This window comes from Neovison vison, chromosome 8, assembly GCF_020171115.1.
Source record: "Neovison vison isolate M4711 chromosome 8, ASM_NN_V1, whole genome shotgun sequence".
In the NCBI taxonomy this organism is placed as follows: Eukaryota; Metazoa; Chordata; class Mammalia; order Carnivora; family Mustelidae; genus Neogale; species Neogale vison.
Window position 1 is genome coordinate 78,276,607 of NC_058098.1, and position 25,259 is coordinate 78,301,865.

The following is a 25,259-nucleotide window of genomic DNA, read 5'->3' on the forward strand; positions in this document are numbered from 1 at the left end:
CACATAGCACTCTCTGCTCAGCAGGGATAATGCTTTCTCCTCTCTCTCTGCCTGCCTCTCTGCCTACTTGTGATCTCTGCCTGTCAAATAAATAAAATCTTAAAAAAAAAAGTCACACAGAGTCACGCAGCTGGTACATGGGTAAGCTGGAAATGGCTTTTGATATCAAGGGCTCATTTTCTTCCAATGCGTTGATGGTTCTCGAGCTTTAATGTTATAAGAATTATCTGTGGAGATACATGGGCACCCATCCTCTAAAAATTTAGATTGATTATGTTTAGGGCACGACTTAGGAATATGCATTTCTTAGATGCCTCAAGGTACACATTATGTGTGTAACTCTAATTCAGACTTGCTGTTAGAAGATCCAGTTGATACACTGCTATTAATAGACCTTTCAAGAGTTTATTACTGATGGGGATAAAGTCCTTAATATCACTAATAAGAAGTCTAGGAAACCCCAGAACAAAGTTATGTGGGGGCATAATCCCATCAAGTTGTCTTGGCAGACATGACTAATCTATCACAGAGACTGTCCACAACTGGTTTCAATACTGAGCTTTGGGCTGCCAATCACAGTCAAGCCTACCTGCTAGTCCCTGCTGTGGGTCTTTTGAACAGTGCATGTGACTTTAGGGGAAGAAACTCTCCATCATTTTTTTCTACAGCTGACTCCTCATAAATGTCACAGAGAGAGATGCATTTTTAAGATTTTATTTATTTATTAGAGAGACAGGGAGGGAGTGAGCGAGTACAGGCAGGGGGAGAAGCAGGCTTCCCACTGAGCAGGGAGTCCGATGTGGGACTCCATCCCAGGACCCCGGGATCATGGCCTGAGCCCAAGGCAGATGCTTAATGACTGAGCTACCCAGGCGCCCCCTGAGAGCTGCTCTTGCATTTTGCTTTGCTTTGCTATATACTGCGGTTTTCTGGTGAACTGATTGCTGAAGGAGCTGATTGCTCCTTCCTCTTTGCTTCCTCTTTGATGGAGCTTTGGTTGATGTGTCTGACTTATTGCTACAGCCTGCCTGGTGAACTATAGCACACCCTTGGTTGCCTCTGCGTGATTTTGTGTGTTCAGCTTTTACATTAATATCATGGAAAGGTTGAAATAAGATTTTAGTCTGGTGCATTAAATTTGAGTGTTTTCTCCTGGGTTTTCACCCATTGCAAATCTTATTCTACTTATTATTGATTAGCTTGGGAAGTGGCAATAGCCCCCTGTAGTTAGGGAAATGTTAATTTAGATACTCCATGGAAGACACCTTTACTTTTCCCCTTAATTTATCACATTTGTTGTTTCTTCCAGAAAATGATTTCACAACATAATTTCTAACTTACCTTTTACATGAAACTTTGTACATATAGGACAATTGTCTTCTCACATTATTAATATCTCATTATACTTATCTTCCAGACTCCATTTTTTTTTTTTGCGCTGACTTTTATTCAACTTGGTACTTTTATTGATTAAGGGATAATTTTGTACTTAGGATTTATTATTCACAGTAAATTTCAGGTGATAGAAATAAAACCAAATAGGTATTGTTATTTTGGCCGCAAAATAAATCCAGATACTGAAGTGGTAACCTTAAAAAAAAGTAAGCCTAATTTCTGTGTTACTTTTCAGAGTTACTCAGCACTGGCTCATTTGGAAAATATATTACCGTTGTCAGCCTTAGCTTCTTGGAGGTCTGGGGTTGGGAGAGTCTTACATTAAAGGCTTGTAGAATCCTAAAATTTACCTTTTGAGTCATTTGACCATAAGTACTACTACAGCATTCTTGAATGAATAGAAATGATTTGCCATAGAAATGATCTGAGTGTGTGGAAATAGTTTTAAAACTTGAATCTTCATTTAACTTCCAGATTTCTTTTCCATAGGCCATTTTGCAACCTGTGTTGGCAGCAGAAGATTTTACTATCTTTAAAGCAATGATGGTTCAGAAAAACATCGAAATGCAGCTGCAAGCCATTCGAATAATTCAAGAGAGAAATGGTAACATGTTGAATTTATATTTAAGTGCTAAATTTTTGTTTTTGTTTTGCAATTTTGACTATTCTGATTCTACTATGGTCTTAAATGTAGCTGCTTTGTATAAATGTATTTCAAGTTTGCTGACTGAAGAGATTCAAGAATGTAAACTTTCCTGATCTATTTGTTTGCCATCTCAAAGAAAGCAGACCAGAATTTGATTTAATGATGTTTTAGGTCTCAGAGAGCTTGATTTTTCTTCCTAGTCATTTTGTTTATGAAATTCAGTATTTTGAATGGTCACAGTTTTAGTTACTGTGAAGAGAAGGTGACTAGTCTTTTTTGTCTGGCTTATGATAGTTAGGACCTATGTAGGAGACAGTTGGCTCTGCAGCGTTAGTGAGCTTTTGGAGTTGTTGGAGGGTTGTTGAAACATATACGGTTGTTTCCCTCTTCTGATTCAGTAGGTCTGGGGTGGGATTGAATGCTTTGCATTTTTAACAAGCTCCCAGGTGATGCTGCTGGTTTTGGGACCAAACTGAGAACTGTTCTAGGACAGTGGGCAGGTATGACTGCACTACTGTCAGGGAAAGGAAAACTGAACTCAAAGCCCTCATAGCCCTCTTTAGTTATTCTCTTCCCTGACTCTCTTGTCTAATTTCAGTTTGTCCTTAGATTTTCCTGCTTTTGTTCCCATCTTGTGTATTCGAGTTACATTTGACATCTTGACTTGATACATGTGTGTTTCTAACCGTATTTCTTATTGTACTATCTCCTTTTCAATCCAGATTGAATCCAGATTCTTACTACCTTTCAGATTTCTGGCTGTAGTAACTTGACCTTAATACCTATGTGTTCCTTTGCTCAGTAGACTGCACTGATATTCTTGACCTTGCCTATATGCTCTTTAACAGTTTGGCAGCAGGACCTGTTTTAAAATTGCTTCTTTTTTTTTTTAAAGATTTTATTTATTTATTTGACAGAGATTACAAGTAGGCAGAGAGGCAGGCAGAGAGAGAGAGGAGGAAGCAGGCTCCCTGCCGAGCAGAGAGCCCGATGCGGGACTCGATCCCAGGACCCTGAGATCATGACCTGAGCCGAAGGCAGCGGCTTAACCCACTGAGCCACCCAGGCGCCCCTTAAAATTGCTTCTTGAAGACGTGAGAGCTATAGTTCAGTTGTACTGTTTGCTTTTAAAGGTCTGGAACATGCAGCAAGAGGCTTCTATTGTTGTAGGGCAAGCAGGGCCCTTGTGGATTCTTCTCTCATTAGTATCATGCGAGTAGAGACTATCTCTTAGAGCACAAGCACCACCATAACTGTCCTATAAAATTCTAGAATGCTTTTCACAGCAGGTGTGAGAGCCGACGTCTGTGGGTAGGAGATAACATCACCCTAACCCTGAACGATGGATGACACGGTGCTGTTGCTTTGGTGTAAGTCAGTCTGGGAAACAGTCTGTCTTTCTACCATGGTTTGCTTTATAAAATCCTTTTCTCTGAATGTTCCTGAAATTATGCCCTATTCTGACCTATGGGTTAGAGGGCGCGAATAATTATTTTATGTCATAGCTAAAATTGTTTTGTGGAGATCAGTTTTGATAAGAGCTGGTGAACTTGATATTGGCATGCCATATGTTTTCAGTTTGGAATTTAACTGGAAACTCATTTAGATTTTAATATAAAGGGAAGAAGTACATATAGCTTGTATCAGCTGGATATCGCCTCAGGCTGCCGTGAGCAGAAAAAGCCTCAGTGAAAATGTCCTAAGCAGTAAGAATCGATCCCCACGGAACAAGAAGTCCAGAGGAAGGGAAGAAGGAAGACAGTCTATGTTGGTTAAGTTATTAACTCCGTGATATTATTAAGAACGCTGACACTTTCCATCTTTACCCTCTCTTCTTCTGAGGATCTCTCCTGATTGCCCTCTAGCTGCACTGGATGAGACTCAATGATGTCTCATGAAGAAAGGGGATATATTTCTTCCTGTACATCTCTTTTTGATAGCAAGACAAAACTTGCATGGAAACCCCCAGAAACTTCCCCCTCAGGTCCTATTGGTCAGGATTGGGGTCACATGCTTTTCTTAAACCCTGTGGCACGGAAAATGAGACCATTATCATGAGTCACTCTCCTGTGTTGGAGTGGGGCTAAATCTCCAAATACTTGGCTGCCTGTTAATTAAACAAATCTGGGTTCTATCAGCAAGGGAAGATGAGGCAATAATGCAGAAGAGTGCTGGTATCAAATCACAGGGTGGGAATGTTGGCTTACCTTTAAATAAAATCTAATACTTTGTTTCTGCCATAGCATTTTTAATACTTGCATTTAAGAATGTTGCTTAAGTTAGATCAAGGAGTTAGTACCTTAGAGCAATGTTGAGTGTACTCAGAACTGCAGACCATTTGAAAATTGTCTTGGGAGTAAGAATAATTCAAAGGCTCTATGGATTCTTTGTTGTATTTTATCAAAGAAATTTGGGGAAATGCAAATCAGAGCATTATTTTGATTTTTTTAAAAAAGATTTTATTTATTTATTTGACAGAGAGCGATCACAAGTAGGCAGAGAGGCAGGCAGAGAGAGAGAGAGAGGAGGAGGAAGCAGGCTCCCTGCTGAGCAGAGAGCCTGATGCGGATCTCAATCCCAGGACCCTGAGATCATGACCTGAGCCAAAGGCAGTGGCTTAACCCACTGAGCCACCCAGGCGCCCTATTTTGATGGTTTTGAAGCACTGCATACTATTGCATCATTTTTTTCTTAGTTCTTTTATTTTTCCTCAGAAATACTACCAGAGCATACTAATTGTGTATCTTTTGACTGGAAAAAGTACAAAAATGCACTTGAGATTGATCAGTTTTTTTTAGTCAGTTCTTTGGCTGTGATGCCACACTGTATTTTGCAAGATGTTACTGTTGGGGGAAAACTGAATAAAAGGTGCATGCATAACCTCTCTCTGTATTATTTCTTACAACCGCATGTGAATCTGCAAGTATCTTAAAATAAGTTTAATTAAAAAAAGTATTTAAACATCAAGGGGATTAGAATAATAAAGCTACCTTAATTTAGAGCAGATTCAAAATCCCATAGTCATCTTGGATTAAGAAATGGAAGGTAAAAATTAAGACACATGCTGCTGATGTTATGAGAATATACTAATAAATAACATATGAGTAGAACACTGATTACCAGTCTACCTGCTTCTTAGGAAGATGTAGGTAATAAAGTAAATTCAACCAACACTTAAAATTACTTGCCATGAATTATAATTTGCATTGGGCTGAAGTTGGTACTGCCCTGGTTTATAGTTATTGGCCCAATATCTGGATAGAAGCTCCGAGGGCAGAGATTGTTTTCTTCATCTTTATATTCCTCCTGAGTGCTTAGCACTGTGCTTTTTCCAATGTAGTAAGCAGGACCCTTTTCAGTAGCATTTGCTGTAGCATGAATGAAGCATATTAACATGCTGTTTAAATTAACAAAGTATTGTATATTTTGTTTTGGAAACTCTTTTCATCCCTAAGGGATACTTCTGAGAGCATACTTTCATTATTAGGAGCTTAATGATTTCAGTGGTCTATCCTCAGACTGTAGATGATTACAGGGGGGTGATAGTTTATATTAACTAATTTTAATTGCTGTATTATGGTCACTTTTAATTGGTAATACAAATAATTACTAAGAGAATTTCTAGACAAAACTGGGGTTTGGGTGGGGTTGATTCTTTAAAACAAGAAAAAGTAAAAAAATATAATAATTAGATGATAGCTTAGAACATTTTTAAATGAACTGTTAATAAACTCATTTTTACTTTTTGATGAATTAGAATAGTGAGCAATAAATGTTTTCAGTAGAGTTCATATTCTTTTGTGTGGTCTTTGATTTTCAACAGGTGTATTACCTGACTGCTTAACAGATGGTTCGGATATGGTCAGTGACCTTGAACAGGAAGAGATGAAAATCCTGAGGGAAGTTCTTAGGTATCATTCTTTAATTATTTTTTGAATGAATCATTATTAATATTGTGACATGATCTGTGTATGTTTCCTACCCTCATAATATTATGAACTCGTGAAAGTAAATTCTCTACTGAAAAACCATAAAAATGATGTATCATTGTATTTGTTTATAACTATGTATAACATTTTTTAATGCACAGAAAAAATGATTTTCAAGTGCCTCATACCATATCAGCCGAAATGGGAGGGGCTTCTTCCTGTCCCTTCATGGGAACAGGAGACCAGCCAGTAGACCCAGCCTGGTGACAAGACACTCTATGGCTTCTGGACCCTGGTGTTAGAAGTGGCTCATTCCAGGTGTCTAATAGCAGGAGGCTGGACATTCACATTCCACAGACGAAATAGCTGGCAGGGTGGCAGGTAACCTGCAAGGGAAAAGTAGGCAGTGGGAAGTGCCCATCCCAGATGATGTCTTGCTGGTCTCTTCTTTGCCCCACTTACATGATTCTCAGCCAAATGTCTGGCATGGAGTGTGCAGGGCACTCACTAAAGGAACATTTTTTTTTCCCCCTTGGGCCTGTCATCTCTTGACCCCTCTGGCAGTTTTGGAAGGGAGCAACAATTGCAGTACCTAATTTTAAAATCTCCTTTGAGAATGTAGAGGCTTAGGGCAGAAGGATACTTATAGCCATTGTGTCACCTGCAGAATCCGGCCTTCTCCTTTGGGAGCCCTTCCTTTTTCTTCAATTCTCACCACACACATGACCGTCTGCTACCATCTGTAGTTCTACCCCTATCCACCTTGTTCTCAGCTCCCGAGCAGAAGGGAGGACAAGGCAGGATGGCGATTGGGAGGATGGGTCTAGTGGGGAACTATGGAAGGAGCTCCATGACTTAGTGCTTAATTCCAGGGGATCTAAGTAGTTGTGGGGATGGAGGCAGGTGTGCTGGTAAACCCAGCCTCTTCCAGCCAGATCCTATTTTCCACAGCAGGGGCAGATGGGAGCCCGAGACAATACAAAATGCTTTGAGTTTATAGGTTTGAAGAGTTAAGGAAATTGTTAATAGGTTTAGAGGATTGGTAGTTTTGGCTTGAGCTGGTTGCTTTTGTTGGTTGATTGGTGATCTGAAAATTAATCAGCATTGTACTTTTAGACTTTTATTTTCTAAAGGCTTTTAAGGGGAATGTGCTCTGTAAAGTAGTAAAACTTTGTTATGAATGAGAGTTGACTTGGCTATTTTCCTAAATCGGAGGCCCTCAGTGAGCAGTTTACAGCAACTGATAGGGCTTTGGCGTAATGATATCAGGAGAGCATTGTGATAGCTCTGGTGCCCCTGGAAAAACTAAAATGAGGGGAGAGTGGGTCTTATCATTTTAAAGTGAGAGATCAGATTTGCCAATCAGATTTGGGTTTACGATTTCAAATCTGTAGGTCTTTGTTCATCTAGGGGTCATTCACATTTCCAAAAGAAATGGGTGAACCTGTAGTTAGTGTTACTATATTATGCTGTGTGTGCCTATCATGTATCTCTTTCTCAGTTGATTCTAAATTGCTTTAAGAAAAACCTGATTAGGGCGCCTGGGTGGCTCAGTGGGTTAAGCCGCTGCCTTTGGCTCAGGTCATGATCTCAGGGTCCTGGGATCGAGTCCCGCATCGGGCTCTCTGCTCAGCAGGGAGCCTGCTTCCTCCTCTCTCTCTCTGCCTGCCTCTCTGCCTACTTGTGATCTCTCTCTGTCAAATAAATAAATAAAAAATCTTAAAAAAAAAAAAAAAAGTAAAACCTGATTATTTCCATCTTGGTTTCCAAGATTCCTTGCACATGTTGTGAGCTTAGTTTAGCATGTTGCTTGTTGGTTCTTCGACCAAAAAAGAAAATTTACTTCTCTACCTTATTTTTGTATATTTCAGAAAATCGAAAGAGGAATATGACCAGGAAGAAGAAAGGAAGAGAAAAAAGCAGGTGCCCACAGCACATATTAGTATAACAACAGAAGTATTTCATTGCCATTATCCTTTTTTTTTAAGCAAACTTGCCCAACATAGGGCCCAAACTCATGACCCCCAGACCAAGAGTCACGCACTGTACTGATCAAGCAGCCAGATGCCCCTCATCGCTCTCATCTCTTTGGTTTACACGTAGGTTTTGCTGTTTATGTGGAACTACACAGTTCCTCAGAGTATCATATTCTTTTAGCAGTTGTAGGCATTTGTGTGTGACTTTATAACCATATTCACTTTATAACCCACACAGCAACCTACCTTTTAAGTACCCAATAAACACTGAGATTAGCTACCAAAAACTGTAATACCATTCATGTTATTCATATCATTCATATTATTCCTTATAAAAATTCCCCTTAATTTTATGAATACGAGACAGTTGAGAATAATATTTTCCTTTCTCCCTCCTTGATTCCTTTACTGTTTTGAAACAGCTACTGTAGTTATCCTTGAGGGCCCCCTGCAGACTTTAACGTGATCAGCCTCAAGTGGAGTGAGTCAGTTATGATAATCCCTGGCATATTGTTCTGCCATTTAGAACTATTTCCATAAAGTGCCTAATCTTTCCTAAGGACAAATTAAACATGTATCTGGCTGAGGTGAAGGAAGCTAGTAATTATTCCTTCCTCTCTTCCTGTGTTTTCCCAAATTTCTCTGAAGGGAAAGGGAAACAGTATGAACTGTCTCTTGGTCACTCGAAAGTCATTTTCCTTTTCTCCCTTCAGTCACTGTGGTACATCCTTGTATCATGCACTTTGAAAAGCCTCATTGTACTGCAAGGTGCCCCATGAAGAGCAGAAGGAATAGAGATGATTTAGCATTAAGAGGTGATTTATGTATCTTTAAGTAAATCTCCTTTAAGGTGCAATTGATAGATGCTATATTTTTTAACGTAAGAGAATAGGACAGGGATGACTAGGTGGCTCAGTTGGTTAAGCATCTGCCTTTGGCTCAAGTCATGATCCCAGGGTCCTGGGATCAAGTCCCACGTTGGGCTCCTTGCTTAGTGGGGAGCCTGCTTCACCCTCTGCCTGCTGCTCCCCTGCTTGTGCTCTCTCTGTCACAAATAAGTAAATCACATTTTTAAAAAATTTTTTATTTATTTGTGTGTGAGAGAGAGAGAATGAGAGGAGAGAGGTCAGTGGGAGAAGCAGACTTCCTGCCGAGTGGGGAGCCCAATGCCGGACTTGATCCTAGGACTCCAGGATCATGATCTGAGCTGAAGGCAGTCACTCAACTAACTGAGCTACCCAGGTGCCCCCATATAAAATCGTTTTAGAGTATAGAACAGATATTAGCTCAACACTGCTGTCAGAAGACATTACTGTTAACTCTCTGGTTTATAAGCAAACTATATTTGACTTCTTAAATAATACTATGTTTTAGGCGTTATATGTATGGTTTTTTAAAAGACTTTTTAAAAAGACATTATTATAGAAATTTTCAAACACACAAGAGTAGAGCTGATAGTATGGTAAAGAATCGTCCTGTGTCTTTTATCCAGCATATAGGGTAGGGGTATATGACATGAGTTATCTAATAAGCTGCATGTGATTAGATTTTCCTCTGTTTTTAAGAAAAAAAAATTATCAGTTTTCTTAGTTTTTCCCAAGATTTAAATGATTTATTTGGTTTAAATATACTATCCCATTTTAGAAATGGAAATAAACCCATTTGTGGCTTCTTCAGGCATACCATGGGGTAATGGTATATAGATTATTTTAAGTGGAAAAGGACCTTATAATTCAGTGGATTTCTTTCTCTATTTGAGTATTTTTCCTCAAGGTCACATGAGTAGTAAGGGTGAAGCCTGGGTTTGAACCTAACTTCTTAAGTCCAGAGTCCTCTAAATATACTACTTACTTATTCTTAGCAGTGCATGATTTGAAATGAGAATGTTTATCTACCTCAAAAAATAAAAGATAACAAAATGCTGGAAAGTTCTTAAAAACTTTGGAAAATCTCCTGTTCATTGTCTATTTAGTGGACAATAAATTTTTTAAAAGTAACGTCTTTGGATCCCTTAAATAGTGAATTAGTCAAAATTAATCTAAAAAACTTTTTAAAATTTATCATGTATTATGGATTCCTGAAGTTCTCAGAGGCTAAAACAGAAGAGCCTCCCGTGCATGCTAATGAAACTGCAAAAATGAAGAATTCCCAAGGGGATGGTGAACATGTTACACACCCGCCCTCAGGTAAGGTTGAACTTTCTTTAACAAGATGGATATATAAACATTATAAAGAGTGTATTACTTTTTCATACCTATCTGAATAACTCATACATACCTTTCTCATACATACCTGAATTAACCTTCAAAAGCCCTGGGAGGGAGTGTTGGATGGCCATTGGTATTTAAAATTCTTTTTTAATTTAGCTATGGAGGGTGGAGGTAGGAAATACTCAGCTGACAGAGAGGGTGTAGTCCCCAGATTTCTAAGTGAGGCCTGGAACCCAGACCAAGGAGTGAAATCCCTTGAGGGAGTCACCAGCCTTTGTGCCATGGCCAAAGCCTCCAAGATATGTTCACGCCGCATTTGTGTTCTCTTCCATAACTACAGTTATATAGTGTTTGTGAGTTAGAAGCAGAACTTGAAAGGTAAATCATTTTCCTAATGAATTAAAGCATAACTAGGAAACAAGAAGTAGCCAGTTTATCCAGATGTTTCATCAGGAAATACTGAAACTAAAATTGATGAGAATCCTTGTGGAAAATGTTAATGGATGAATTTGTACAATATATGGCAAATCCATTTTCAATTCTTTCTCATTTTCTTTAAAAGAAAACAAGTAACTGAAACAGAACTTGAGTCATGATCATGAATTGAGTTCATGTTGTCACGCATTTCTCTGGTTTTAAATAAATGTCCTTTTCTCATTTAAAAAAAGCCACACCCATTAGATATGATCCTTATTTTTATGTTTATTATTTTTCTTTTAGAAGAAATTCCAGGAAGCTGAGTGACGTGTCCAAAACCACTGAGCTTTTATTTATTTATTTATTTATTTATTTATTATTTTATTTATTTATTTGACAGAGAGATCACAGGTAGGCAGAAAGGCAGGCAGAGAGAAAGGGGGAAGCAGGCTCCCCGCTGAGCAGAGAGCCCAATGTGGGGCTTGATCCGCTGAGATCATGACCCGAGCCAAAGGCAGAGGCTTAACCCACTGAGCCACCCAGGCGCCCCACCACTGAGATTTTAAGTGGTAAAACTGTAACTTACTTTGGTCTTCTGCCTCCTAATCTTGTGTTCTTTTATGTTTTAGTTTTGAAGAGATTTTATAATTGAGATAAGATGAGCTTGATGTTTTCCCATTGATTTTAAGGAACTGTACTGACTTGATAAAACAATGGGGCATATGAAACAGAAGCAGGTTTATGAAATTACCTTGCTGCTTTCTTCCTAGCAAATTTAACCATTTTTCTTTTTTCATGATCAGATTCTAGGTAGAATAACTTCATTTGAATTATATTTATGAAAGCATCTCCTTTTTTTTGTCTGAGCTTTTTTTTTTTAATTTGCTGGCTCAAACTTAACTTGCTGTTTTGTACAGACCTAAATACACACTTTTCAGTCTTGTGTCTGATGTAATCTGAATACATTTGCTTTGTCTCGTTCCTTATCTATTAAGTCAACCACATAAAACTCAGGTATGCAAATAGGTGATACAGAACATATAGCAGATAATTTCTAGAGTAATGACTTCAGTTTTCAAAACTATTCTATATTTAAAAAATGAGTATATCTGATATTCCAGGAAATCATTTCATGCACAGTGGTAGAAGTCCATTTTGAAGACCTAATTTGGGAAGAATCAAAAAGGAGTCTGATTTCCTTTTTAATTCCTTTTTTTTCATGTGTTTCCTTGGTTCCTGCTAGAAATGGATATCATCTGTTCTCAGATTGGTGCAAAGAGTTGCCAGAGATAAGATGATCTTTCTTTAAGCTTTCTGGTTGTCTGATTGTCTCTTCCTAGAAATCAGCGAAGCTTAAGTATTTTGGTTTCAAGTAGTTTCCTCTCTAGATGTGAGTGAGAATATACAGGTTGTTCATAGCTAATAAATTCCAGATAAGAACTATCCAGAACAGGTTCATGAATTGAACATAAATGCTTATGTGCCTGGGATTCCCCCTCCTCAGAAATAAATGGAATTGTCCCTTTTTCTGCTGTGTGCTTCTGTATCTGGGGGCTAAGCCTACCTCTATGTAAAGTCACCATCAGTAAGAATGGCATATTTAACTCTTGCTGGTAGAGACCAACTTGCTTTAGTGTGTCTTTTTTTAAAAAATATTTTATTTATTTATTTGATAGGCAGAGATCACAAGTAGGCAGAGAGGCAGGCAGAGCAAGAAGAGAGGAGGAAGCAGGCCCCCTGCTGATCAGAGAGCCCAATGTGGGGCTTGATCCCAGGACACTGGGATCATGACCTGAGCCAAAGGCAGAGGCTTAACCCACTAGCCACCCAGGCACCCCACTTGAGTGTGTCTTTATTTCTAAGTTCTGTAGCTCCCTGTCTACGCTGGTTGGAGGTTAGTTACAGCCTCATCTCTTCTACAGAGACTTTTACTGTCCAAGAGCCTGAAGACCATTTCTTCTTCCAGCCTCCCTGGCACTGCCATCAGTGCATTCACTCCATGCTGAAGCAGTGGTCCTCTGGCAAATTTTTTGCTCATGCAGTTTTATTTCCGGTTTCACTTTGCTACCAAGATTTTTAAACATTTCGAGGCATGTGTATTATGTTCACCCATCCTTGTTTTAGTTCTTGCTATCATTTTTATCTGATGCTTTTCTTGTTTCACTCTGCTTTCATAGTTCAGGTACTTAAACTGAAAATGTTTTATCTTAAATCGCCTTGTCTTACAATAAAAAATGGCTCAGAAAAGCAATTATCATGTTAATCTTGTCTTTTAGCAGTCACCAAAAAACTGGAGAATAGTCAGTGCTCTGTTAGTCTGCTTCTAAGTTCTACTTAACTTTAAAATCCTTGCATTTTCTTAAAGCGTTAGTAGGTTTATTAAGGTTGTTTTTAGTATGTATTACAAACAAAAATTAATGATATTCTTGGCACTTACTTGTCCAGTCCAAAAAACTGTAGCTTTAACTTCACTGTTCTGAAAATATACAGGGTCATTTACAGTTTCTTCTATAAGCAGAAGTTTGGCACCAGTTACATTGCCAGTGAGGGATTTTAGTGTCCTGTTTTTTTAGCTTATGTGGCAGTATTGTAATACAGTATAGTGTAGTTCTAATCTTTAGATAAGAATTATACTTCTTGTAGCTGTTGTGACAAACAGCAGGAGCTTTGGAATTTGTTGAAATGTCCTTATTCATGAGTAACAGTAGTTCAAGCTCCTTGAGGACAGAGACCATGTTTATTGTTCTCACCCAGTGCTTGAAACAATATAGACATTGATTGAATCAGTGTGTGTTGATTTAAAGTGAGGGGGTGGAGAGTGAGAAAAAAAACACACTAGGCATTTTGGTGAATGAATACATGATATTGCTTATAATATACTAATTGGTATCTATCTAATTACTGCCAGAAGTTAAAGTGCATCTTGCTAATCAGTCAGTACAGCCTTCGGCAAGAAAGCTGGAAATGCTGCCCGAAACTTCCTCCTTCCCACAAAAAGGCCTGAAGATCTCTGGCTTAGAACATGCAAGCATTGAAGGACCAATAGCAGTAAGTAAAACACATTACTTTGTAAGAACTATGAACAGAATGACAAAGTACTAGGAACAATGTAAACAGCCATACACTGGGCTTTTGTTATTATCTTGAACTCAAGATTTTGAGTTGAATCAGCCAGTGGTTATCTGTGCTGCTTTTTATGTGGACTTGAATTTAAATTGTTCCTTTTCTTTTTTGACGCAGAATTTATCAACACTTGGAACAGAAGAGCTCCGACAGCGAGAGCGCTACCTCAAGCAGAAGAGAGATAAGTTGATGTCCATGAGAAAGGATATGAGGACTAAGCAGATACAAAATTCTGAGCAGAAAGGAAAACCTGCTGGGGAGGTAGAGGTATGGCTGGCTTTAGTGTTTCAAACGTTGCCGATTTAGAGGTGGAATTGTCAAAATCAGAATGTGTGCAAGACAGCATTGATAATGTTGCTTGTAGATGCAGCCATAGTTACCCCCCCGCTAGTATAGCACCTGTTGTTTTTTCTGGCAGTGAGGTGGCTATGATATTAGGATTTTGTGAGATTGAAATGATAGAGGTTTCATTATACATTTTTTTCTTTGCTTACCCTATTCTGAGTGCTTGAGGGTCAGCAGTGTATTTTACCTAAGCCCTCTGAAGTATTTTATCCACAAAGCAGCAACAGTACCCTCGCCACCATCTCCAAGAGGCTTTCTTCCCTAAGAGGTTTTTGCTGAGAAGAGATAGAGGGAACCCAGTGCATATGTGGCTTTTACATTTTTATTTACTGAAAATGCTCTTTGAGGCAGTGTGTTGGGAATTTTAGACAAATGAACCCATCTTATACTACAGCCATTTTGTTTGTTTTTTTTGTTTTGTTTTTAAGGAAATGACAGAGAAACCAGAAATGACAGCAGAGGAGAAGCAAACATTACTAAAGAGGAGATTGCTTGCAGAAAAACTTAAAGAAGAAGTTATTAATAAGTAATTTTAAAAACAATTTAGCAAAACAGAAGTTCAAATTTTCTTAAAAATAAATTATTTAATCCTTAAACTGAGCCTGTTAGTTTCAAATACTTGTGTTTGTAAATGCAAATATAAGCTTGTTCTTAATACTTAAACTTTTGAGGTAAAGGGTGGTGGGGAAGGCAGCTACTTGGGCTGAGAGGGTATAGAGAACTGATAGTGCATTTATTCATTCCAGCTTGGTTTTTTTTTTTTTTTAATTTTATTTATTTATTTGGCAGACAGAGATCACAAGTAGACAGAGAAGCAGGCAGAGAGAAAGGAGGGAAGCAGGCTCCCCGCTGAGCAAAGAGCCCGATGCGGGGCTCGATCCCAGGACCCTGGGATCATGACCTGAGCCGAGGGGAGAGGCTTTAACCCACGGAACCACCCAGGTGCCCCTCCAGCTTGGTTTTTGTTTGGGCTAAGCACTGTGCAGGTGTGGGGGATACAGTCATCAACTAGATTACCAGATACCCTGCCTTCACGGGGCTAGAATTGGCCTGCAGAGCCAAGTGTACAAAGGGAAAAGTGCGGTATTATAAGCAGGGCTGGCCAAGCCTCCTTGAGAAAGCCATGCTTTAGCTGACTGGAAGGCTAGTTACAGGGAGAAATGGGAAGGAACAACTCAGGTCCTGTTGCAGGAAAGGAGGCAGCAGCTAGGAGGAGCAGGCAGTATGATGAGTATACAGAATGTAGGCAGAATGCTGGCCTATGAAGCTGGAGATAGTTGGGGGACTGATTTGCAGGGCCTTGTAGGGAATGTGAGGATTTTAAATTTTATTATGGCAGGAGGAAGTCACTGAAAAGTTTTAAAGCAGAAAAGTTACATCATAATGTTCACTTAAAAAAAGTGTAGGTGTGGTATGGAGAGTGGGTGAGTTAGAATCGTTGTGGGTATACCAAGTATAAGGAAATCCAATCAAAAGACCAGTTATCCTGGGCAGGAGCAAACAGCACTTGGAAAAGGGATGTGAAGGATGTTAAAAATACTCGCTCTTTATAGAAAAGCTACCATTAAAAAAAGATAATGGGAACCATTGAATACTGAGGGAAATGCAGCCATGGGTATAGGTCTTTTTTATGTGAAGGGGTCCTAGATGGTTTTCTGTGGTTGGCTGCTTACAGAGAACCAGAATAGGGGGAGATACCCTTCTTTCAGAAAACCTCCTGTATTGTCTTCCAGCAAGCACCCTCTTTTCTAGTTATGGGTTGCTCCTGAGGTTTAATTGTGTCTTATCTCTTTAAATCTACAAACTTTTATAAAGGGATACCAAAATTTGTTTAGCCCGTCTTCAACCTGCAGAGAAAAACCAGCATTACTTTACATTTGTCACATTTCATCACTTTAGATGGACAAGAAGAAAAACTAGTGATTAAAACACAGAAATCTGTTTCATGTAACTTTTTATTAAAAATAGTTTTTATAGTGGATACATGTTTACAGATATAATTTTAAGAGAACCTCAGGCATACAAATGTGGGCTCTGGCTTGGTTCACTGAGTGAAGATAGATATATAAAAATCCTGATCTGCCTGAGGGTAGTCATTAAGACGGCAGCTAACATGTGGAAATTGAATAGTTATTCTTTCAAGGGATATTGTAAGCCCTGTTTTCATATCATTGTGGGTGAGCATATGTACCATGAAAACTGTTATCCTCTAAGTCAACAAAAGACTCACATTTCTGTGATAAGGTTCCTAAGATGATGATGATCTAAAGTTTTGACTCGTAATTCCTCAGAAAGGAAAATTAAAGAAACTCTTCATAAGATATAAAGATAATAATTCCTACTGGAACTTTAAAATTACTTAACCAGGAAGAGTCAAAAGAGTAAACAGGGAAATGATTTAGGCCTGGGCTTCTTAGATGACAAGAGGAAATTTATTAAGAGCTAAAAGTAAAAGGGGCTTCACAGAATTTGCTTGAAAAAAACCGTATTCAGATGGTAACTGTACTGATCTTAGTTTAAATTATCCTGAATCACTTGCCTTATAAAGTGGAAGGTCTTTTTCATTATGTGTACTTTTAATCAAAGAGTTGAGACTAGCCCCACACTGTGATGTTTTGGTGCTGAGACTTCATTTGCCCAAGGCACACCGTCTGTAAGTAAAATCAGTAATTCTTAAAGTACAGTCAATCTTTGTTTGTTTAGAATTATTTCATTCGGATTGGTGTAGGACTTAGTGGTTTATAATAAATATCTATGGATAACTTACTGGCTTTTAAAAGATACTATAAAATGGACAAATCTCAAAATGGAGTTAACTTATATTTACAACAAACCAAACAAAAGCAACAATCATAGAATTACAGGGTCACATTTTAATTCCCGAATTTTACAGTTCAGCATTAATATCACCACATGTATACAAATGGTGTAAAACAAGTACAGTGGTATTTTTAATACAAAATAAACATCTGTTTTATGGAAAAACTATACTTCATATCTACACAGACAGCCCATCTTTTCCAAACAATAGCCAAAATTAAAATAAACTACAAAATCTCCAAAACAGGGGAAACTGCTTCAGTTTAAGCTATTCCAGAAAAAATGGACCCATAACACATTGCAAGGGTGATCTGAAGATTGTAGCTGGAATTCCTGTTTTTAGGTTTTTTTTTTTCCCCAATGTATGAAATTTAGTTTGGGGGATGTTTTTCTTACTTCAGCTTGATCTCAGATCACAGATGAGCAAACTAACATTAAAATATTTACAGTTAACTTGCTGTTCTAAAAATAAAACCTCTTAACTGTTCACCTCAACTTATCTTAAATTCATTTACGTACATGGAATGTGCTTTTACTCTTTAAAAAAAGCAGCTTTCATATTACACCCTTGTTTGTCTATGGAAAAACTTCATGTGCTGCATATTGACTTTGACACTGAAGTAACTTCTTTGACACTGAAGTAACTTCTCGGATCAAAATGGCCTCTAGATATTAAATGCCACTTCATTCAGCACTGATTTTTGTATGTGAGTCTTTATAAATTATACTTTAAACCTTGCCTGCAGCTCTGGAGAGAGACAACTTTATGAACGAAGCAGAAAGTGACGTCAAAATATCTTGCACAAAAGATTGTATGTACTACTAGGAGACATTTGGAAACGTTCTGTTAATCCACTCCCAAGTTTCTAGAGAAGATCATTTTGAAATACTACTGTACTGATTCTTGGCATCAGTTATCTCTAAAAGTGCTGTAAAGTTATATTAACAAGACTGTCCATTTTGAATCCAGCTTGTTTGTTTTCCTCAAAATACACACTGAAAATTCCTGGTGTAGAAAAATCAACATGTACTGTAACACAGAGTATACTTCCCTTCAAATACCTATAAGGCTGAATTTGTTAAATCTTCAAAAAATGGTCCCAACAGCATAACTTCATTTTTATGATAGGTGAATTTGGTTTTCATAAAAATTTTTTTTTAAAAAGAGGCAACTGATTAAAAGAACAACATGGCCAGCACCATTATACAAGTAATGTTATTGGGTTTGTAACTAAAGTTTTGTAATCATTTCTAGATCGGATACCCCCCTGGAGCAACCCTGCATTTAATATAATTTTATCAACCTTGTTCCCTCCCCAAGCCATCCCCAAACCTGAAAGTTTCCTCAGAAAGAAGCTATCTCCCAGGTTCTGGTTACTAACCTTTTTTTTTTGTTTTTTTTTTTTTTGACAGCCTGAAAGGCAAACTCCTTAATTACTAGCAAGCAATCAAGTTCCTGGGAAGCCTGGTTTTTTACAGAACTAAATTCTCCTAGCTGATATACTGAGTATCTTTAGCTACTCCTTGTATATTTGTAAGTTCAAGTGAGAAAGCTTTCTGATTCAGATTTTCAGCTCATTGAACAGTTGCAGCATCTTAGTAAGACCACGCATTGAGGGTCCCCATTAAATACTTTATGAACCAAGACGAGGTCTTTTCCTGGGAGATGTTTCTTCTTCTTCATCATCTTCTTCATCATCTGGGTAATCCACTAAACCAACCAAACTTCCCTATTGAAGAATAAAAAGAATTTTTTAACATATGTAACTTAAGGAAAAAAAAAACTTATTAGTATAATCACTTTTAAAGATATCACAAATTTTCTAAACTAATGTATATCTCAGATATATTTGAATTTGATAAAGGAACTGCTTGAAAATTATGAACACTTGGTACCACTGGTGGCACTCTAAGTTACCCTCAACTTTTCTATTTAGCTCCTCGATTTTTTTTTTTGTTGTTGAGGATTTTATTATTTATTTGACAGAGAGAGATCACAAGTAAGCAGAGAGGCAGGCAGAGAGAGAGAGAAAGGAGGAAGCAGGCTCCCTGCTGAGCAGAGAGCCCGATGCGGGACTCAATCCCAGGACCCTGAGATCATGACCTGAGCCGAAGGCAGCGGCTTAACCCACTGAGCCACCCAGGCGCCCTAGCTCCTCGATTTTTAACGATACCTCATAATTCAATTCAATTTAGCAAAATTTCACTATGGAAAAATGTATCTCCAAACAGCAAGACTCACAAATCATGAGCTGGAAGGGTCATGGGAATGAACTGGTTCATTTCTCCATGTTTAAACTAGAGAGTGTAGTCAGTCGATGGCAGTAAGCCTCCTTTTGTCTCTATACTTCACATGTGTAGTATTTCATTACTAAGTACATACCATTGTTTTCATTATGCTTTTGATAATAATAAACAAATGAAATTGTCCCTAAAACTAACAACTAAAAAATTTAGGGCTACCTCTAACCAAAAGGAAAGTAAGGATGAAGTAATTCAAGTGTTTGGCCTTCTATGAGTCATGGAACCCTTTAAAAATCCTATTAAAGTTCTGGACACTACCCAGGAAATTAAATGTCCTCAGGTTTGCACTCATTCTGAATCCACCCCATGAAGTTCATACATAGGTCCCATAGGTTAAGAGCATTACTGTGAACACTGGATTTAGTGCAAACCCTTCAGACCTCAAGGGGATAAACAAAACTAAAATAACTCATATTTCAAAGCTAAGCAGCTTCATATATAAAAAACCCAGACATTTGGCAGTAACACTTTGCCAATATATAACTGAATCACTGTAATATCAACAAAGGCCACTAAGCAGCTTGAAACTGTTATCAGAAACCCTGGGAATGAAAAATCAAACTTATTTATACCATATAAACTTATGTGAGAATCCTGCTTTCTCAGCTTAGTAACACACAAGTCTTAGGTTTGATAAGCAAAAGGCAGTATGGCTAAACTGGTAAAAAAGTATTGATTGTATTGTAGTCTGCCTGATGATTTAGTATCTCTATGCTTCATTTTCCTTATCTGTAAAATTACTCTAATAGTATTTAGGGGCGCATGGGTGGCTCAGTGGGTTAAAGCCTCTGCCTTCAGCTCAGGTCATGATCCCAGGGTCCCGCATCCGGCTCTCTGCTCAGCAGGGAGTCTGCTTCTCCCTCTCCCTCTGCCTGCCTCTCTGCCTACTTGTGATCTCTGTCAAATAAATAAATAAAATCTTTAAAAAAAATAGTATTTAGTCCTCAGTGAACTATTTTGAAAATAAAATGAAAATAAAACATAAAAAACACAGTGCTTGGTATGTAGTTAGGGTTCAATAATTGCTATTATCTGCTATTACTAATCTTATTCTTGATCATTTGGTTTCTAAGCCAAACAAGTTAGACGGGAGGAGACAGAAGATGTAATTACCTTCAAAAAGGCACCAGTCTGATATTCACAAACATGAAAAATTACCAAGGGAAGTTTTAATCATGCTTAGGATTACAGATTATATATCATAATGTACAAACATTTTAGCTTCCACTGGGTAACATTTTTTTTTTTTTTAAAGATTTTATTTATTCATTTGACAGAGAGAGATCACAAGTAGGCAGAGAGGCAGGCAGAGAGAGAGAGAGGAGGAAGCAGGCTCCCTGCTGAGCAGAGAGCCACATGCGGGACTCAATCCCAGGACCCTGAGATCATGACCTGAGCCGAAGGCAGCGGCTTAACCCACTGAGCCACCCAGGCGCCCCACCACTGGGTAACATTTAAAATGACTTTTTCCTTAAGATTAGTAAATATTCTATCCAAAGCACTTAGCCACACAATTTAATATCAATTTTATCTCTTATTTATATATATATATATCCCATAAACAAACTCCTATACATTAAAACAATCATTTTTATTGAAAATAAAAATATAGGGACGCCTGGGTGGCGCAGTTGGTTGGACGACTGCCTTCGGCTCAGGGCGTGATCCTGGAGTCCCGGGATCAAGTCCCACATCAGGCTCCCAGCTCCACGGGGAGTCTGCTTCGCTCTCTGACCTTCTCCCCTCTCATGCTCTCTCTCACTGTCTCTCTCTCTCAAATAAATAAATAAAATCTTTAAAAAAAAAAAAAAAAAAGAAAATAAAAATATAAAATGTTAAGTATTAGAGGTTAAAAGGCCTGTGACCCAGAGATGCACCCTGTAAAGAATCTGACAGATTCCAGACTTAATATACAAACATAAACATACTTGTTTTAAAATAAATATCAGATTGCAATTAGACCACTTAATCCAATTACCCTTTAAGAAAAGTTTCCAATATGAAGGAAGGGATGAAAAAAAATGATAATGATTAATAAATACCTATGAGGACACAATGACATTTTTTCTGAACGAAACCAATGAACTAAAAAATTATAAGTTAGGAAACTATTAATATAATTAATCATATTAAAAAATCCAAGGAGAGAGAATTCAACAATTATCCTCTACTCAAAAAATAAAGGACAGATCTTCCATAAATATGATTAATAAAATTTTTAAAAATCATCAGCAAAAGTGATGGTTTTTATCTTATTTTGATAGCTTTAATTTCTTTCTTTCTTTCTTTTTTTTTTTTTTAAAGATTTTTATTTGTTTATTTGACAGAGTGAGAGAGCACAAGCAGGCACAGCAGCAGAGGGACAGGGAGAAGCAGGCCCCCCACTGAGCAGGGAGCCCGATGCAGGACTCGATCTTAGGACCCTGGGATCATGACCTGAGCCGAAGGCAGTAGCTAAACCAACCGAGCCACCCAGGCACCCCTATAGCTTTGATTTCTTGATCTCACCTAACTGCACTGGCTACAACCCCAGAACAATCGTTAAATAACAGCAATCACATTGGTATCCCATCTTGTTCCCAACTTTGGAGGGAACACTTCTAATATGTCCTTAAGTATTTAGCTAGCTTTTGGTACTGGCCATATATACTGTGTTAAGGACCTACTCACATATTTCCATTTTACTAAGTAAATTTAGTAACTAATCAAAACTGTAAATACATATTCTATATAGAAATATGCATGTGTATGAAATATTTTGTGTAGAAAGTTACAATTGTTTTAACTGCAAAAAGCTGGAAACAACTTTAAAATGCATCAAGAGGGTTACTTATAAATTAAAGTATATCACACTGTGGAATTCTATGGAGGAAGTTCTTTATGTTCTAATACGGAAAGCTCACCCAGGTTAGTTAGTTAAGTGAAAAAGCAAGATCCAGAGTTCTCTTCTATTAATCTGTGGCAAAAGAAATGTTTGTTTTAGCACCCACTAATGGTTTCTGATTATGACTTTGTAAGTATTTTTCTTTTTTTTTTTGTTAAGTATTCTTGTTCAAGGAAAATGTGCATATTTTACAGCTCTGTAAGTTAAAAAAAAAAAAAATCCTTATAATTTCATTAGTAGCTAATGTCTCACCAGCCTTGAAAACCACCAAGTTTTCAAAGAATGCAATTTTAATAGCATATTAGAGCTTTAAAATGCCTTACCAAGGAAAATAGACAAGTTCACACCTGATCTATTTAATTTTAAGAACCAATCAATTCAACTGTGGCAATTAACAGATAGTGAATTTCAAACTTTTATCATAATCTAGAGTGACAAGCTATTTATTTTCCAAGAGCAATCACTGTTTTCTTCTTGACCTCTCCAAAATGTGGTACAAATGTATTCAGTAATCTGCTGTTAGTGTTAAAAAGGGTAAAAAATGTGTTAGTGCTTGTACTTGATATTGCTAAGTCGTAAGTAAAAAATTATCTGGAAGGATAATGCATTAAGAACTCTAAGAAAATAAGCCAGAAAACAGAACAAAAAGAGGGAAAAAAAAGAGTAATAGGAGAGAAAAATTATGAAAGTTTTAAGATTAATACAGAGGGCCCAATCTCGAAACAGTAAGTTACTGTGAAATAATATGTTTCCAAACTGAAGGACATGATTGTTTAGCTACTTCCAAGAAGATAATAAAAACTCACACACAAAGGATCAGAAATAAGAATGTCTTTGGATTTCTTGGCAGCAATAACTTCTAAGTTTTAAAAGAAAATGATTTCCTATTTGGTTCTACATTCAGTTAAAACTGGCCATCAAGCAGGACGGAATCAACACATTTTCATAGATGCAGGGGCTCAAATTTAACCTCTCCTGGGATTCTTTTCTCAGAAAACAATTATTAAAGGATGTGCTCCATTGAAATGGGACGGTAAATCAAGAAAGAGTACAAAGACATAAGACCCAGAAACAATACAAGAGCTGTGCAGCAAGTCTACAGAGCAAAGGATCTAGGTCGGAACCAGACTGGAGATATCAAAGAGAACACAGAAACTAACCTGAAAGGTACTGAAAGAATTAACAACAGGCACCTAACTACTGCAACAAATGATAAAATGGTGCCAATTTTTACTCAAGAAAGAGAAAAGTTATCCAGAAACATGCAGTATAGAAAAAAGACCAGGAAAAAAGTCGTGTATAAAGAATATTTATGTTGTCATTATCGCTATAAAATTATCAAATGTTATTTAAGCCAAAAATTGTGACACAGGGAAAAAAAGTAAGGACTGGTTAAGGAGTGTTCACATGTTCAATTCCCATCTATCGTAATAAGAATTTAATGAATTAGGTCTAAACTTGATGAAACAATATCTAATATTAACATTACATTTAAGAAACAGAAGAAACAGGTACAAGAAGAAGAGTTCTAAGCTATCTCTGGAGAAGAATAGAGGACTGACTTTTCTCAACATTTTAATATTATTTTGACTTTTGAAAGTAAGTGCATGTATTGCTTTGATTTGAGAAAGAAAACCTAGTATATACTGATAAAGTGCAAACAGTGTTCTAAGCTCTTTACGTTTATTAAATAATTTAATATGTACAAGCCTATAAAGTAGATGCTATTTTACCCTTGTTTAAAATAAAAAATAAGGTCCTGAGAGATATAATAACTTACTCAAGGTCAAATAGCCTAGAAAGAGGCAGAGCCAAGATACGAACCTGAACAATTTAACTTCACAACAGATATTGCTAATATAGTGACACAAATATTACACCAGATTTTTTAATCAAGAAGTGAAAATTTTAAAATTTCTAGTTAGAAAGAACTTACCTCAATACGACAGTGAATAAAGACTACATTTTTGTGAAAGAAGAACCTCAAATTGTATTTTGTGTTCAAACTGAGAAGCATCCCTTCACATTAGGTTTTTTACTCCTATGGCACTGCCGCTTCTACCCTTATACTCTTATGTTAACAGTTGTCTCAGATTTATGCCTTTTTATTTTAAGCCACTTCTTTTTCGGGAAAAGGATGGTTACACAGAATAACAGTATAAGTGAAAGAAGAAAATTTTATATAAAATTTAAACTTGTTTAAAGGTGCCTGGGTGGCTCAGTCGGTTAAGCATCATCTGCCTTCAGCTCAGGTCATGATCTCAGGGTCCTGGGACTGATCTCTGTGCTGGGCTCCCTGCTCATGGGGGAGCCTCTCCCTCTTCCTCTACCCCTCCCCCCACCTGCTTGTGCTCTCTCTCCCAAACAGATAAATAAAATCTTAAAAAAAAAAAAAAATTTAAACTTGTTTATATAAAAAAGTAACGAATGGAAAATACATTTGCTATGCAAATGACAAAAAGGCTAATATCCTTATAACTAAAGATTCACTCATATTAAGAAAAACATAACCCAATTTTAAAAAGGCAAGACCATGAAAAGACAACTTGCAAAAGAGCAAATTCAAAAGGCTAATAGTCAACATCAGCTAACAAAGAGCACACAACTGGGAATGAGAGGTATACTTCTCCACTACCTAATGGACAAGGATTAAAAATAACTATAGTAACACTGGCAAAGCTGCAGTGAGTCAAGCACACTCACAATGGTTACGGTAACATAAACTGGTAGAAACTTCCTGAGGGTATTTGACAATATGTATGAAAATATTCTTCTACTCATCGATTCAAGAAAATAACTTAAAATGCAACACCACCAACAGTTCTATCAATGAAACATGAGAATCAACTCCAGTGCTCCAAAAGATAACTGGATAGATTTCTTACAAATATTATCATACAGCTAAATAAAATGAAATTTTGCAGTCATCAACACTGTTTTAGTAACACAGAAAATTTTTTTTAAGAAATAAATGAAAGTAGTATACAAAACTTTATAGAAAGACCTCAATTACGTGTCAGATAAACCCATATACCTGAAGAATGAATCAAATGGTATTAGCAGTCATGTTCTCTAAGATAGTGTGTACAACTTTTCTTCTCTTTAACTTTTTTTCTTCTTTGAAATTACTTTTTTTATCCAAATTTTCTTTAGTAAACACAAGATAATTTTAAAGATGGGAAAAGCAAAGTTCATGTATAGAATAATTTC

General features: G+C 37.3%; 2 protein-coding genes across 7 annotated transcripts in view; one reads left to right on the top strand and one right to left on the bottom strand.

Moving 5' to 3' along the window:
* Positions 1–14,637, top strand: part of CFAP36 (cilia and flagella associated protein 36) — a 31,251-nt gene extending 16,614 nt beyond the window's left edge. The window contains exons 4-10 of the mRNA XM_044263985.1: positions 1,885–1,999; positions 5,865–5,952; positions 7,842–7,893; positions 10,030–10,132; positions 13,482–13,621; positions 13,814–13,963; positions 14,470–14,637. Coding sequence (XP_044119920.1) covers positions 1,885–1,999; positions 5,865–5,952; positions 7,842–7,893; positions 10,030–10,132; positions 13,482–13,621; positions 13,814–13,963; positions 14,470–14,571 — 750 coding nt within the window. The 3' untranslated portion in view covers positions 14,572–14,637. The remainder of the gene's footprint in view (positions 1–1,884; positions 2,000–5,864; positions 5,953–7,841; positions 7,894–10,029; positions 10,133–13,481; positions 13,622–13,813; positions 13,964–14,469) is intronic.
* Positions 14,638–16,894: 2,257 nt separating this feature from the next.
* PPP4R3B (protein phosphatase 4 regulatory subunit 3B) overlaps positions 16,895–25,259 on the bottom strand; it is a 69,932-nt gene continuing 61,567 nt past the window's right edge. For all 6 annotated transcript variants that reach the window (XM_044263991.1, XM_044263990.1, XM_044263989.1 and 3 more), the window contains one exon: positions 16,895–18,591. In XM_044263991.1, the coding sequence (XP_044119926.1) occupies positions 18,496–18,591 (96 nt within the window). In that variant the 3' untranslated portion in view covers positions 16,895–18,495. The remainder of the gene's footprint in view (positions 18,592–25,259) is intronic.